The sequence below is a fragment of the Elephantulus edwardii genome, unplaced genomic scaffold, assembly GCF_000299155.1.
Source record: "Elephantulus edwardii isolate Elephantulus edwardi_28Jun2011 unplaced genomic scaffold, EleEdw1.0 scaffold00082, whole genome shotgun sequence".
NCBI classification, from domain to species: Eukaryota; Metazoa; Chordata; class Mammalia; order Macroscelidea; family Macroscelididae; genus Elephantulus; species Elephantulus edwardii.
In genome coordinates, this window is record NW_006399832.1 from 13,202,847 (window position 1) to 13,221,038 (window position 18,192).

General features: G+C 36.3%; 1 protein-coding gene across 2 annotated transcripts in view; it reads right to left on the reverse strand.

Moving 5' to 3' along the window:
• The window catches only part of EDIL3 (EGF-like repeats and discoidin I-like domains 3), a 595,610-nt gene that overhangs the window by 329,293 nt on the left and 248,125 nt on the right, over window positions 1–18,192 (reverse strand). For both annotated transcript variants that reach the window (XM_006889875.1, XM_006889874.1), the window contains one exon: window positions 10,647–10,760. In XM_006889875.1, the coding sequence (XP_006889937.1) occupies window positions 10,647–10,758 (112 nt within the window). In that variant the 5' untranslated portion in view covers window positions 10,759–10,760. The remainder of the gene's footprint in view (window positions 1–10,646; window positions 10,761–18,192) is intronic.

Below are 18,192 nucleotides of genomic sequence, written 5' to 3' on the forward strand. Positions count from 1 at the left end.
CTATCACTTGTTATGCATCAGAGAGCTAGACAATGACTAAGGAGGATAGAAGGAGAATTGATGATGCTTTTGAGCTGTGGTGCTGGAGAAGAGTATTGAGGGTACTGTGGACTGCTAGGAAAACAGATTCATACTGGAAAGGGTCAAACCAGGCGGCTTCTTGGAGGTAAGGATTCTGAGGCTCCATCTAACATACTTTGGACATGTTGTAAGGAGGGACCTGTCCTTGGAGAGGGACATCATGCTTGGTAGGGTGGGGGTACAGTGCAGGAGGGGAAGGCCCTCTATGAAGTGGATTGATTCAGTGACTGGGGCAATTGGGATGGGTGTATCAGAGGTGGTGCGATTGGCACAGGACAGAGCGGAGTTTAGAGCTGTCACTATGAGTCACAAGCAACTCGACAGCACATAACAACAATAACAACTTTTAATTTTTAATTAAACATATGTAGGCCGTATTTCTCATTTTTTAAGAGTTTACATGGGCCTCTTATTTTAAAAACTCTTTAAATGATTTTGGATTATCTGGTAGCCTAGTGGGTGAGGAGTTGTCCTGTCAATCCAAATACAGATGGTTTGAATACACCAGCTATTCCTTAGAAGTAAACGAGAAATCTCTTCTAGTACAACAAGGGCTTCAGAAAATCTGCTGAAGGAGCAGAGATGAGTCGGTTCTAACTTGATATTGATGGCAATGGAGTTGTATCATAGCTAGGTAGAAAAGTAGAAGGACTGTAAACACATACACACAGACACACAGACACACACACACACACACACACACACACGTGTCTGAGTGGGAGATGATCCACAGCTGACCCTCCAGCAGATATTCAGAGGTAGTCAACCATGCCTCAGGAAATTGCTCATCCTTCTCCTGTGGACGAGCTGGTGAATTATAATATTGGGACTATAGCATAGCTACTTTCCACTAAGCTATGAGATCTCTAGAACATATGAAGGATGAGTAATCTCCTTCAATGCTATTAACTGCCTCTGAAGACCCACTAGAGGGTCTGCTACGGGTCAGTTCTGACTTTGCAGTACAAAAAGACAGCAACACATAAATGATACACAGAGCTTTCGAAGACTGACAGAGAACTGCTAGAAGTACCAGCAGGGTTTAGAAGAGGTACTAGGGACCTCATAGCCAATGTCAGATGTATCTTGGCTGAAAGGAGAATACCAGAGAAATGTCTATCGGTAATTTATTGACTATGCAAAGTCATTTGACTATGAGAATTACAATGAGAAATACCATGATTAATCTTGAGAAGAATGGGAATCTCAGAACATTTAATCGTGCTGTGAAATGTATAGTTGGACCAGGAGGCAATTCTCAGACAAAGCAAAGAGACACTGCATACTCCAAAATATGTAAGAAGTTCATCAGGGTTCATCCTGTCTCCACACCTTTTCAATCTGTATGTAGAACATATCATGTGAGAGGCTGGATTTTATGAGGAGGAATGTGACATCAAGATTGGAGGAAGACTCATCAACAACTTGCACTACGCTGATGACACAACCTTGCTTGCCAAAACTGAGCACGACCTGAAGCATCTGCTGCAGAAGGTGAAGGACTGCAGTCTTCAATGTGGACTGAAGCTCAACATCAAGAAAACAAAGATTTTCACAACTAGGCCATTTGGTAGCACCATGATAGATGGAGAGGAAATTTTAGATTGTCCACAATTTCAGCTTGTTTAGTTCCACAATCAACACTCTTGGCACCAGCATTCATGAAATCAAAAGAAGAACTGCATTAGGATCCTTTGCTGTCAAAGACATCTCCAGAATGCTGAAGAGCATTAATGTTAGTCTAGAGACTAAGGTGTGCCTGATCCAGGCCATGGTCTTTGCAATTATTTGCTGTGCATCAGAGGATGATAGAAGACTATGGTGCTTGAGAAGAATATTGAATATACCATGGACTAAAAAGAGAACAAACAGATCTGCCTAGAAGAGGGTGTAATCAAGTTGCTATTTGGAGGCAAGGATTTTGAAGCCCCTTCTCACATATTTAGGTATGTGGTCAGGATGGATCAGCCCTTGGAGAAGGACATTTGCTTGGATGTGTGGAGGAACAGAGCAGGAAAGGAAGAGCCTGGATGACATGGATTGAATAATAACTGAGGTACTTAGGGGCGATGTGTCAGAGACAGTGAGAGCTGTAATTGGGAAATAAAAAAAATACTTTCTCAATATTTCATAAGTTGGAAAACTGAAAAACAAATTCAAGCCCTAAATTGCAAGACTGAGGGATTCTAAGGGCAATATCTTAAGTGATCAAGGAAGCATCAGTTAAAGAAGATTGAGGGAATGCACAGAGTCATGATGCCAAAAAGAATTGCTTGAGACTGAAATATTTCAAGAGCCAATGATCATGAAAGAAGAATTTAAAGTGGCACTGAAGGCGTTGGCAGAAAAGAAATCTCCAAGACTTGACAGGATAAAAACTGACATGGTTCAACTAACAGCTGCAGCAAGAGATGTACTTATCAAGTTATGCCTCGCCAACTGACTGGAAGGGATCCATATTTGTTTCATTCTCAAGTAACATTGTTCAGCACAGTGTAAAAATTATCAAACAATATAATTAATACCACATGCAAGCAAAATAGTGTTATAGAATAAAAAAATTATAATCAGTTTATTGACAGAAAACTGTCAGAACTTCAAGTTGGGCTTTAAATTGGCTGTTGCAGCAGGGATATTACTGCGATGTCAGATGGATCCTGGATGAAAGCAAAGAATACCAGAATTATGTCTATTTGTACTTTATTGGCTATCAGAAGCATTTGACTTACAGGTTTTACCAAATTATGACCAACATTAAGAATTTTGACAATCCCAGGACACATTAATTTACTCATAAGAAATCTGTACATATACCAGAATCTACTTTCTAAACAGATTCTAACAAAGGTGCATGATATGGTTTAAAACTAAAAAAGGTATGGATTAGTAGTGTGTCTTTTCTCCAAACCTATTCCATCTCTATCTTGAGCAAGTCATTCGAGAAATTATACTCTATGAAGAAGAGTGTGGCATCAGAATCAGAGGAAGACTCATCAACAACTGCATTACCGATAACTTAACTTTGCTTGCTGAACAGGAGGAGTGCTTGAAACACTTGACTATAGCCTTCCCTGGATTACAACTCAACATCAGAAAATAATTCTCATCATTATATCAAGAAGCATCATCATGATAGATGTAGATATGATTGAGATGGTCAACAATTTCATTTTAGTTGGATCCATAACCACATCCTTAGTACTCGCAATAAGCACTGAGGATCCCTGATGTGCTGACCTAGCCCACATGGGGCGAAACTGAGTGAAGGGGTCAGCCTGTTTGAAACACAGGAAGAAATGTGGACTCGAGTTTGTGGCTGATACCTAAATGGATCTAGACAAATGGATGGCTTGGGATGAGTTGACCAGAACACAAACAGATGAACAGATGAAGAAGTTTCATTCTGTGATCTAGTGACTGCTGTAATTGATAGTTTGCTCTGGACTGGATTTTGTTTATGAATTTGGGTGCTCAAAGTATCGACTGTAATAGAAGAATAGAGTGAAGAGGTATGTGTATTTCTTCAGAGTACTGATTTAAAAGTAATGAGAAAATCAGAAATTAAGACATAAGTTACAACTTTTGAAAATGGCTTTTATACCCATTGCCTTAGCCCTGTATGGGAGTGTGGTCTCCTGGTGCTGCAATTTGGACACATGGATCAGTGTCTTTTACATCATCAACAGCTGTGTAGCCAATATACGCATAAGATACTGTGCCAAACCATAGACATACAGACACCTGGAAACAGAGCTCAAGGTAAAGATTTTGCTGCTGGATAATTGAAGTAAGAGTCGATTTGGAACTTCTATGAGACAAGACTTCTGGACAACTGAGGAAACCAAAGGATTCTGGCATTTGGTTTTGTGGATGGAAACTAGACTTTCACTGTGTGATATCCTTTACCTTCCCACCCCTCAGCCTGATTCACTAATAAACCCCACAACTCTTGCAATGACTATCAGACAGAGTGACCAATAGAAGTGGATGCAGTAGTGTGGGGGACTCTATCTTATCCAAGAGATTGTTTTGATATACTGGATATTATTGATGAGAAAAATTTCTCCTTTGGGATTGTAGCACAGGATTGGGGGTTGGTTTTACTTTTCTTTCTTTTTTTTTCTTTTCTTTTTTTACCATGGAAAATTTCTCCTTTATGGAGTGAGAAGAGGTCTGACTCAGCCTTCTTCATGCTGCATTTATTACTTTTACAACTACCCTCCACTTTTCCAAGCATGACGTCCCTTTCCAAGATATCTCCTAACAATATACCCAAAATATGTGAGACAAAGCTTTAGAATATATACTCATCAATTAATGACATAACAGGTCTGGTGGCATAGTACGTAAGGAGTTGCACTACTAACCCAAAGACTATAGCTATCAGTTGGCTTGAATCCAACAGTAACTCCATGGGAAAAAGAGGGAAGATTCCTCCTTTGTGATTTGCAACCTCAGAAATCCAACAGAGGGACAGCTATGAGTCAGCTCCAACTCAATAGTGAATAAACTAAGGATAGGTCAACTGTTTTAACCTTTAGTAGAATTTCAAACAGAACAAATTTATTGTGAAGATAAAGAGGTGATACATTGGTACTAGCTTTTCAAGTAACTAAAAAAACCCAACAACTTTGTGTTTGTTAATGTATTAACATCTACTATTTTCTCTCGTATTCCAATGTAGATGTTTTACTGTTAGGTGCCATTGAATAGAGTACAATCGACAGCAACCCTATGAACAACAGATCTGAAACCCATCCTATCTGGTGCCATCCTCACATTTCCTGAAACACTAGGGTCTGTTATGGGCTCCACTGAAAGTAAAGTGGTATTTAACTAGTTTAAAGTATGGTACTAATTTTAATATGCATTTAAAAATGAAGCATGTGGCATTATTATTCTCATGGAAAAGGAATGTGAAACTCAAAAAAGTTAACTAGTTAGTGCAGGATATAGTTCTATAAGCAGGAAACAGTGTTTAAACGTCAGTTTGGTTGGAGTCTGCATTTGGCTTTCCTTTGCACTGTGATCTTGTCAAGAATTCTTAGTGGGTAAAGTGTAACCCACAGCACTCCTTTCACCCCAAAAGTCATCGAATAATGCTTAGTAGGGTAAACCCTGCAGCTGCAATGATTAGAACCTAAACGACTGTGTTTTACTAGACATGTGAATGTAAGTACGTTATTTAGTCCTTCAGCTGCACAGTTTTCTCTGTAAAATGGCACCAGTATTACATAGCAACTATTCTAAATATTGTTGAGAATAAGAAATATGTGAATATTTGAAGTAGTAATGCAGTTTTAGGCACAAGATAGCTAAATGTTTGAATTTAAATAAAATTAGCTTAAAACAAATATTTGGTGAGAATATAGTAAACATAACTGAATTTTTAAAAAGTTCTAGGTAATTACAAATTCTTATTTGCAAAAGCAATAACCAAGTAGGGAGCCATAAAAATACATATCGCAGCATTTATTTATCCATAAATTGTTTTGGCGATTTTCACTGTACTGTAATTATACAAATTTACACACAGTATCAAAAGAAAATAAATCCAGACATTTGCACACATATACTATATGTACTATATGTAGTGCATGTGAGAAAATGAATTTTTAAAATACTGAATTTTTGTAATAAAGAGTTATATCTGATCAAAATTAAGACAAGGAAATTTTCATTTATAGCTTTGAAATTATATTCACATTCACCATGAATTTTTGTTCTTATAATGTTATAGATGGAATTCTTTACAGACAGGATAAAATTATTTAGATTCCTGAATGAAATTTTTCAAAAATTTGGAATATTTTAAATATAGAAATATAATTTTTCTCATTTAAACACCTTAGTGTTTGATTTTAGTAAGCTCCTTTGAAATCATTTAGGTCTTCATTCTTTTAGCATAATAGTTGGCCATGTTACATTGTAAGTACTCCCTTGGTAACGATATTAATTTCCAGAAATGGTTGTCAATGGTGCAAATGAACATCAATGCCATTTCTGAAATTTAATCATGTCACATCTAAATGCCCAGGGGTGTAGATGTATGGCTATTCTAGGTCATATAGCCCAATACATGAAAACAAGCCCAGTTATTTTTCGATTAGTTAACTGAAATGTTATCAATTTCCATTGTGCTTACACTAATTTCAAGTCATGTTCAGTTAAACATCCAAGGCAAAGCTTATCTGATGTTGTGAGACTAAGTGTCTTCCTCTAATTCATCATCATGTTCTTTGCAAGCTGTTTATGAAAATGTCTTCCTGAACATTTGAGCTTGTATCATTTAAAAGCAACAAGGGGATCTAAATTAGAAATTTAATTAGAAGAATTGCTCTAATGAATATTTGGGGAACATCTAAGTGATTTTTACATAACAGTAAAAACAACTTCAGTTAATAATCAGATGTGATTGAATTTTCTATAATAAATTTAAAAATAAATGTAAAATAATAAGCTGTATTAGTAATGTTTAAAATCTAAGTTGAAATTATTTAATTTAGTGATATTATTGACTTAATCTATGTGTAAATATAATTAGTAAGTTATTGGACTAGAAAAATCTGCTGTCAGGGACCTCTCCAGAGTCCTGAGAAGCAACGATACTCAGGCTAGAGATATGTTTGATATGAACCATGGTCTTTGTGATTACTTGCTATGCATCAGATAGCTGGACAAAACTAAGGAGTACAGAAGAATTGATGCTTTTGAGTTGTGGTGCTGTTGAAAAGTCTTGAATATATCGTGGACCACCAAGAAAACAATTATGTCACCTTGGAGAGAGTAAAACCAAGTTTCTCCTTGGAGGCTAGGATTTTGAAGTTCTGTCTCACATATTTTGGACACATGGCCAGGAGGAAACAGTCCTTAGAGAAGGACATCACGCTCTGAAGGGTGGAAGAATAGCACAGGACAGGAAGACCCCAGATGAGATGGATTGATATAGTAATTGGGCCAATGGAGGTTGATGGGTCAGAGTCGGTAAGATTAGCTCAGGACAGGGCAGGCTTCAGAGCTGCTGTACTTAAGTTCACTATGAGTTGCAGGCTACTTGACGGCACACAGCAGCACACACAGCTACATTCCTGGACAAAATTTAGAGGCATATATTTGTAGATTATAAAAGACTTAATCATTAGCTTTTGAAATAACTGCACTATTATTTTAAAGGTTTAATAGGTGATTAATCTGTACAGTAATAATTATTACCATACAATTAGGAATCATGACATGATAGATAGAATTAGATATAAATTCTCATTCCTTATATTTAAAAAGGTTTAATAGCTATATTAATTAAAATATATGCAATAATAAAACATTGACATAGATATTTATGCTATGTTTATTAAAGCAATATCTTGACATAAGCACTTTTCTTTTAATTGTTTAATTAGGAATAAATACAATAAGGATTTAAAATACAGTATTAAAATTCTAAACCTTTTATACTGGCAAAAATAGTTATAGTATATTACTTAAAATTAAAAGTCAAGTAAAATCAAGGAAAAAACACAGAAAGGATAAAATCTGAAAATGAAATGTTTTGGTGAAATGTACAAAGGTACCAATAACACATATAAAATATTATTTTATTAATATTAATAATTATATACTTTTAAGGGGTTTTAGCCAGATTAAATCATTAGTATATATCTGTTGATTTCCATGAAATAAATAAAATAAAGGAAACATACTAAATAATAAATACAAATTTGTGAAGCATTCCATATTTTTACTGATACAGTAATTAGGACAACATGGGTAGGTGTATCAGTGTCAGTAAGACTGGCTCAGGACAGGCGACTTTTCAGGAAAAAGATGGGAAATCTCTTTCTGTAGAATTTACAGTCCCAGAAACCCAATGAAGGGTAAGTCATCTTGAAGGCAATGTTATATGCCTGTCCAGTTATATAATGAAAAGTTCAGATCTCTTTTTCATAGGGTAGTAATGAATTGACTTGATGACATCTAACAATAATATATGCCTACGTAGCTAGCTATATATTTACTACCCTGCTCTCCACCCTTATTTCCACTCCCCCCCCCACTGTGTGTGTGTGTGTGTGTGTGTGTGTGTGTCTGTGTGTCTGTGTGTGTGTGTACATACACACAGATATGTCAAGCAAAAGAGATGATAATTAAGAAAGAAAAGCTACTTTCAACAACATACAAACTTGAATAAAATAATAGAATAAGTACATACACACAAGACTTATTTCTGTGGGTATTTCCATAATCAACCAGATTTCTTTTGTCTCAAGTTGATATTATTGTGCACCACTGAGTTGAAACTGACTCTCCAAAAGGTTTTCAGAAGCAGTCAATTCCATGGGAGAAGACTGTCCATCTTTCTCTGATGAAACAGCTGGTAAATTTGAACACTGCAACTCTAGAAGAGCCCGGGGCCAGCTGAATGTGCATTCGAGCTAACTTATGAGAAGGCTGTTAGTTCAGCTGGTTGTGTAGATGTTTGTTAATGTAGATATCTGGTCCACCTTCTTTCTCAGTCTTTCCTTCCTTCTTTTCATCTCTGCCCTGCATCTTCCTGCGTTAACTCATTCTCATGTTCTACACAAATTACTTTTAAACTTGTTGCACTTGTTAGGTGCTGTCGAGTCGACCCTTCAGTGGGTTTTCAGAGGCTATAAATCTCACAGAGGGAGACTGCTTATCTGTCGCTCATGAAGCAGCTGGCAAAGTCTAACGGTATACCTTTGAGTTGACAGCAAAACTCTTTATCATATTTAGAATCTATTTTCCAATAATTACCCTATATAATTCTATAAATGACCACAGTTGTATGTGTAAGAAGAGCGACACTTTGATACATTATTATTGATGAAAAGTGTAAGTGTGTGTGTGTGTGTGTGTGTGTGTATGTGTGTGTCCTGCTCACATCTGACTGAAGATGATGCTGATTCTGGAGGAACATTCACTGAACGAAGAGGCGGAAGATCTGTATTCCTTCCAGGTCGGCTTCGTGTCTACCTAGTTATGAGATCTTTGGTAAACCATCTGCATATATTTATGCAGATGGTTTACCAAAGATCATATATATATATATTTCTTAGTTTGTGCACCTGACTTCCCACCTGCACCTGCATTTGCATTTGCATGATTTTGCCATGATGCTCAATTAAGATAACATATTTAAAATCACGAGCACTGTGACTTTTCTGTAAGTCACCAGCAATTATAGAGCTGTTATTATTATCATTTGCATGTGTTTGGGTACAATTTAAGTCCTATCTCATTAATTCATTTTCTATTATTCTATTTTAACCAATTTTTTGGGTTTTGCTTATTTGTTTATTTTAGGGAGAGAGATACTTTTCCTCTTCATTGTAAATATCTCAAACACAATATCCTCTAACTAGATCTATTATCTCAAGACTGAATAAACATGCTTTCTCTTTCACTTTACATTTTATTTATAATAGAGAACATCTGGTTACAAAAACTCACTGTCATAGAGTCAATTCTGAGTGGGCCCCTATAGGGTAATGTACAACTGTACAGTGCATTTCTGAGACTGGCTTAAATCCGTCAACCTTTTGGTTAACAGTTCAGCACTTAGCCCGTTACCTTATCTGGGTTCATTATCTATAACTGTTATTACATTCTGTGGAGTTGGAAGTTACCCATAGTTGATCCTTCAGAGGGTTTTTAGAGACTGTAACCCACTCATCTTTCTATAGAAGAGACGGCCCATCTTTCTCACATGGAAAATCTAGTGGATTTGAACCGTGTTTTTGAGTTGCCAGTGCAACTCCTTACCACTAAGTAACCAGAGCTCGTATGACTGTATTGCTATGCTGTTGTTTCAGTGTATTATCCAGTTGGAACTGACCTATAGTTGACCCTTCAGCAAGTTTTCAAAGATGGTACATTGTATGCAAGGAAATTGCATCCTTCTCCAGAGGAGCAGTGAGTGGATTCAAATCATGTGCCTTTGGGATTGCAGCACAGCTTCTTACCACTAGGCTCTCAGAGCTTGTTGTAGTTCCTTGAAATTATCATCAGAAATAGAACAACCACTATGGTGATAAAATCTATTCCATAAACATACTCAGAAAGATTCAATGCATAAGTAGATTTAGGTGTATAGTGCCACTCTTTTCTGATGACAGTTTGCAAATTACTGTCACCTGAGGGACGCTGCAATATTCTTCAGAGACTTCTTGGAAATCTTAATGGTGTAGGTCACAGAGAGTCACAATGCTAACTGAAGAGTGTTCTCTTTCAATGTTTGAATACCCCAACTTCTCCACAGGAAAAAGAAGAGCAATCTCCTCTGGTGAAATTTATAGTTTTGAAAAACCCTCCAGACAGTCAGCAAGGAGTCAGTTCTGACATGAAAAGAATAAGTTGAATTGCTAATCTGATTCACATGTGTGCTGGACCCATGTTGGAGAATATGTGTACAACAATAATGTGAGTAACAAAGATTCACTGGACTATTTAATAACTTACGGACTTGGGAATAAAATACTATAATTGAGCTGTTTCTATAATGAATGTTATCAAAGAAATAAAAGAATATATATTTAAATACTTACTGTATTGACAGTTCCGTCCCATAAATTCACCTGGGCATTCACAGGAATAGTTAGCAACAAGATCTGTACATATGCCACCATTTTTGCAAGGTTCAGCTTCACATTCATTCATATCTAAGGAAAAGAGAACAGAGGAATAGAATTTTTAGTCAAACAATGAATTAGATGTTGTTTGTAGGATTTTAAAAATGTTAAAGGAAACAGGTCTAAGAAATGTTATCCTTTTGTAGGGATGTGTGTTTCGATGTGTGTATGTGTCTCCGTGTGTGTGTCTGCCTAATGTAATACATTTATTAATTGTTATAGATTGAATTGTGTCCCTCAATTTATGTATCACTTAACCAGGTCATGGTATTAGTAGCTTGTCACATATAATGATGTAGTTAATTATCTTCCATGATATAATCTGATCAGCTAACCATTTACAATGGCCCTAGGTTGGAATGCAACATCCTTAATGCAGTTACAACCCTCATCCAATGTCAAGGCAACCTCTGTGGGTTATAACCTGAAGGATCTTGTATCCTACAAGACACAAAAGGAGACTGAAGCAAGCAGAGAGTCAAGAACTTTACCACCACAAAAGGGGAAAAAAAAGAGTTAGTTGCTGAGCAAATCCTTTAGACTTGAGCTCCCTGGCTGAGAATCTTCTAGCCCTTGCAGAAAACTGATGTTCATACATCTAGTGCTATCTAAAGGGCACCAAGTTCACAGACGTTGAAAGAAGACAAGGACCTTCCTCCAGATCTGAGAGAGTAAGCTTCACCTAGAGCCAGTGCCCTGAATTCAAATGCCTAGTCTCTGCAACTGTGAAAGATTTGCTAAAGTAAATCACTTGTATTTTTGTTATCACCACACTAGAAAATGAAATCATTAGTTAAAACCAGCAATTTGTTAACAATAAAATTAAAGCAAGTTCAAATAGGACGGAGAATCCAAATCAAAGACCAACAGCACCTCCAATTCTGAAAATAAATACGAGTAGTTTGGGGAAATATTTAGTGTATGCACAGAATCAAATCAAACAAATTAGCCCTGATAGAGAGATGAATTGCGATCACTTACAAGATCTACAACCTCCCCTGCAGCAACAACTGCCAATTAACACTGTCTCATTTCATCTTAATTCATTAAAATTCTGACAGAGATGTTTTAGTTTCTAAATAGTTCGCCTTTGATGAATGCTATGAGAAGCAAATTAGAGTTAATAGCTACAGCTTGTTACATGCAAAGTATAATAAATGTAAATGATGATCACTTCCTAATCTCATTCAAGTGTTTCTAAAGTTAGGATGGCTACAGGGACTTACCTTTGATATAACAGTATTGTACTTGATGCAAAATCACACAAAATACAGAACATTCAGAAAACGATGCCAAAGTCCATGCATAGTTTTGCACAACAGAGAAAATTAAGATTATTTTGAATGAAAAAAAAGAAATAATTAATAATTTCATCAATAATTGCTCATTACTTTTCTGTACTGTGGTGGCTTGTGTTATTTTAGTATGTAAGACTCTGTGCTATCACTTAGTCAAACACCAGCAGGTGATTGTAGTGGAGCTTTCAAACTAAGAGACTAGGAAGAAAAGATTGATCACATACTTTCGAAAATAGAGCAGTGAAATACATTTTGGATCACAGCAGAATATTTTGGGGTGTGGTTCTGGAAAAGAAGATTCTATACTGGAAGCCACTCAAAATACACAGTAGCCATAATATTCTCAAGCATACCTAATTTTGAGAAGATTCCAGAACGAGATATTCTTATTCTCTCATACCTGGGGTCATCTTCACAGAAAATAGCAATAGCAGTTTAATGAAACATTAGTAGGCAATATTGGTGGTAGATGTTGATTGCCGTCGAGTCGAGCTCGCCTCATAGGGAACCTATGAACAAAAGGCCTGAAGCCTTACTATAACTATCGTCATTTATCAAAGTTCATAGTTTCCAGAAGCATGTCCTTTAGGAAGTGGATGCCACTCCTGCAGAGCACCAGAAAGGACTAGTTTTGTGGCAAATATTAGAGTACATGAAGAACATAAAAAACTTCTTTTTCCCCCCATTACTAACATATGCTCAAATTCAGCCACAGGTCTTTCTTTTTAGCACTTTTAAGACCTAAACGGCATAATATAAGATCTGCTGGTTCAGGTACTTGTGGCTTTTTATCTAGTGAGACGAAGACTTTTTCAAATACAATACTGGTGCTGTCCTTTTACACCCTATAGATACCAACCACATTGTATTTGGAAGACATTTAATGTCAATAAATCTTTCTATAAAGTCTTATCTTAAAAGAGTATTAAAAAAGTAACCTAAACAACAACAAACACCCAAAACCTAAAACCAACCAAAAACCCTCAACATGCACACTTATAAAGACATTTTGTTTGATATTTGCAACAGATCTTCTGATACATTATGTTGTGTCAAATTACTTCAAACTTATGTATTTCTCAAGTCCTGAGGTGACCTAATGCTTAAAATAATATAAAAAAAAATTCCTCTAAGGTTCAAATGAGTAAAAAACAAACGACATTACTCACTACATACTCTTTGAACATTTTACTAAACAGCACCCCTTCCTAAAAATATAATTGTTATTCCCTTATACTAACTACTTTAGTAGAAATTAAGGCCACAATTTCCTCACAAAGGGTAATAAACTTCTTTATGAACCTTGTTCTTTCTAGTGTATGATCATCTGCTCTCCACTAAAAATAGAAACAATTCACAACCGTCAAGAAGAAGAAAATAAAGATATATGGAATATTTTAAATTATAATTAATAAGATACAGCCAGTCTGATCCTCTTTAAAATAAGCTATAAGTTTCAAAATATGATAGAGTCCCAAATTTTCTACATTTATACTCAAGAAAAAAAAAGAAAAGAGAACCAGTATATCATTTCTGATCTGATGAAATATTTAACTCTTTGGTAATAAAAAATTCAGTTAGGCCTTATTCACATTGTACTGACATGTAAAATACTTTCATGCAAACTTGATATAGTCATGAAAATCATCTTGCTAGATATTTTGTTGCCAGCTCATAGAAAGTCAATGGCTATGTGTTAATGGAGTGCAACTTGTGTAAAACAGATCCTCTGACTACTTTGGACCATGTTCAATATCTCTTTTGAGTGCATCATATCTACTAAAAATACATATCTTTATTAAGAACCTGGCAAATAAGAAGTTAAACTTCCATGTCTAAAAAAAATGCATTGCCTTATTTTATAATGTTAGAGGTAGAAAGTTATTTTCTTATAAAGAACTTAGTGTTGATATTCTTAGATCACAGGAGAATAGAAATTGATCATGGACTCAATAGAAAACTGGTATTAAAAGGGACAGGAAATAGTTGGTGGTGTTTTTCAAGCAAGAAACCAGAATTAATCACAGTTTTGAAGGATGCAGATGGCATAGCCTGCACTCAGGTATACATGTAGCTGAATCTGTCTAGAACACATTTGTGAAAGCAAGCACTGAGATGCAAGTCTTCAAATATGCACAGGGACTAAATCACGATCAATACCCAGAAACAGCTGATGCAACCAATCTTAATCTTTTGGTACTGAAGACTTGGAGATGAATGGAAAAACATCTCTTAACCTCTGTCACAACAGAAAGACCATATCCTTGTTGCTACTGCCGTGTACCATCAAGCTCGTACAGATTCATAGATGACCCTCCAGCAGGTCAATTTGTCCAACAGTGAAGTCATATTTGAGAAAGATTTAGAAGGTATACTAAAGACACACACAATATTTTATCCTAAAAAGTACAATAAATGTTTGAATTCTCAAGAAAGTGCCCTATGTATTTTCTTATTTTAGGCCTAAATATACCATGAATACACTCAAGTTGGCTCTTGCTGCTTTTAAATGTTAATAGAAGGAAGTTTTATAACCAGCAGTATGAGAACAGTCAAGAGCCATTATACAGACAGTTACTAATAGCAGACCCTTTTCTTCTTTGCTTCGTTAACTCTTTTAGACTCTAAGAAAAGAAATAGTATTTAATGCATATGAATGTGAGTCTAACAGGGATAAATCAACCTTTAAGCCTCCTAAAAATCTGCTAATCAGATCAGATCTACAAACATCATCAAAGCAAGTTATAATTAAGAACACTTTCTCATAAAATATTTTTTAAAACAAACAAACAAAACCCCACAAAAACAACAGTTAACACCTTCACATAAATGTAAACATGAGGTAAAACAAATTAGAATTGGAATTGTTTGATGAGATTGCTGTTGCTGTTTTTAGGTGCCATCCATCATGTACAAATCATAGCCACTCAATGAATAACGGATCTGAACCTTGTCCTAACCTGTGCCATCCACACACATCCTGACACACTAGAGCCCACTGTAGCAGTTATCATTTCAACGCACCTAGTAGAGGACCTTTCTCTCTTTTACAGATTTTTCACCTTTCTGAGCATCACGTCCCTCTCCAAGGAACACCCCCTCCTAGTAACATGGCCAAAGTATATGAGGCAAAGCCTCATGATCTTTACCTCTACAGAGCAGTCGGCTTCACTCTAAGATGTACCTGTTTGTTCTTTTGACAGCCCAAGGGATATACTCTTCTCCAACATCACAGCTCAAAGGCATCAATTCTTTTGTCATCCTTATTCATTGTTCAGCTCTCAGATGCATCGCAAATGATCAGAAAGACCATGGCCTAAATCAGATGCATGTTAGTCCTCACACTGACATCATAACTCTTCAAGAGTTTGGAGAAGTCCTTAACTGAAGATTTTCACAGTGCAATACATCTCCTGATTTCCTGACTGCTGGTAAAAGGGTGTTAATTGTGGATCTAAGTAAGATGAAGTAAGAGGAAGTCTCTCAACAAAACCTTGTTTGCTGAAACTGAGGAGTACCTGAGGTATTTGCAGCAGAGGTTTAAGGACTCCAATTTTCAATACAGATTGAAACTCAACCCTAAGAAAACAAAGATTCTCACCACTTTGCCAAATGACGGCATCATGCTAGACAGAGAAGAGATATAGATTGTTAACAATTTTAACTTGATTTGTTCCACAATAAACACTGGGAAAATCTGCTGTCAAAGATTTCTCTAGAGTTGCTGTTAGGTGTTGTAAAGTTGAGCACTTCTCATAGCAACCCTATGAACAAAAAATCTGAACCTTGTTCTATCCTGTGGATCCCCACACTTTCTGATACACAAGAGCCCACTGTAGCAGACACTGTCTTAGTCCACTTGTTTGAGGGTCTTCCTCTCTTTTGCTGACTCTGGGTGTACACTCTCCAAGACATATCTGTTTGTTCTCTTGGCCGTCCATGAGATGTTCAGTGCTCTTCTCCAACACCACAGCTCCAAGGTGTCAATTCTTTTCCTGTCTTCCTTATTCATTGTCCAGCTCTCAGATGCATAGCTAGCAATTGGAAAGACCATGGCCTGAATCAGACACACATTAGTCTTCAAACTGATGTCACTACTACTCAATAATTTGGAGAGGTCCCTAACTGTAGAGTTTCCCAGTGCAATGCATCTCCTTATTTCCTGACTGCTGATACCACAAGACAATTGTGGATTCAAGCAAGATGAAGCTGTTGACAGTTTAAATCTCCTGTCCATCCAACATGATACTGCATATCGTTCCAGTGGTAAGACTCTGTTTTCCTTACATTGAGACGCAATCTATATGGAAGGCTACATGCCTTGATCTTCTGTAACAAGTGTTTCAAAACCTTCTCACAACGATGTCAACCTGGAGACTAAGGTGCACCAGATACAGGCCATGGTCTTCATAATTACCTGCCATTCAACAGAGATCTGGACAGTGACTAAGGATGACAGAGAAGAATAAATGCCTTTGAGGTGCGGTACTGGAAAAGAGCATTTGAACATACATGGAATACCACAAGAAAAAAACAGGTCTGTATTGGAGAGGGTGAAGTCAAATGTCTTTTATTATTATTATTAATAATAATAATATTAATTTTCATGAAAGTTTACAGAGACTTTGGCTTTCCACTCATTCATTGTTGCACTATTCTCCCTGCCCAACCTCCCCCGACCCAGTTCACTCTTCGCTTTGAAAAGGAAAAGAAAAATTCTTTCATTTTTATACAATCCCTCCCCCCAAATCCACTCCACTTTGCAGCTTTTGCCCTGGACTCCTGTCATGACAATACCTAATCATATATCCCTTTTAAACAGTTTTCTCCCTCATCTGTTTCAATGTTGTATACATAATTTATCTCATCTTTCTCAGTCTAACCCCAACCCCGATGTCAGTCTCGTTTTATAATAGTGACACAATGCAGCATTTGTCCTTTTGTGACTGAGACCAAATTTCTTTTTAAGTTTTTGAGTCTCCATCTCACACACTTTTGACACACAGCCAAATGGGACCAGTCCTTGGAGAAAGACACTATGCTTGAAAAAGTAGAGGGACAATGCATGAGTGAATGACCTTGAATAAGATGGACTGACTCAGTGACTGGGGTGGTGGTAGGTGTTTTCCAGACAATGAGATTGACTTAGAATAGGGCAAGGATCAGAACTATTTAACACTACGTTGTTATGAATCACAGGTGGCTAGATACATGGGAAAAGAATGGATAGATAATGAATACTGCACTAGAATGAGTGAAAAGAAGGACATTCTGAAATGAATGGACTATTAGTGACAACTGTGACAACTAATATTCTTAGAAGGAGAACTGGTGAGGTAAGGGGAGGAAGGAAAGTGTACATTAATTAGTGAATCATAAAAAGTGAGAAGATTTTATAGCTATATTCAGTTTGTGAATGACTTTTAGATGTTTAAATATACTTTTTTATTTTCTAACAAACTTAATCATCATAATCTAAGATCAAAACAACATTTTAAGAATTTAAAATTACACTGTTTTTCAGTGGAACACTGGTTGCTTAAGAATAAAGAATTGTGCTGTCAACCAAGGGTATGCAGGTCAAATCCATCAGCTGCTCTGCAGGAGATGGGAAATCTCTTCATGTGAATTACTGTCTCTTAAAAACTTGCTGGAAGGTCAACTATGGGTCAATTCTGACTCGATCATATACAATAACTACAGATTTCCTCAGCACAATAGATTTAAATATATTTTATAACAAAACTGATAAAACATTTTTGCATATATTTGTACCTAATAAAATGCAAACTAGAGAAGAGATGCAAATTACGCAGAGCACTTACAAATGAAGATAATGCAAGATTCTGCTAAGCAGTGAAAGGCTATTTGCACTGCGATTGACATTGCAAGTAATCTGAATAGAAATTGCCCTCAATTTGTATAAATCATGTTTAATTAAAGACTAGATATAAATGCTCACAGGATATAACATAATGAAATGAAAGTTAAACATCTTTCTAATAAATCACATACATTTGTGGCAGATCAGGACATTATTATTCTCAGGAGGGAAAAAATCTACTTCTATCTCAAAAATACTGGAATATTCTAGGTTATTTTAGTAATTAAAACTTTTAAACAGAGCTCACCCTACATAAAACAGAAACTTTCATATTCAGACT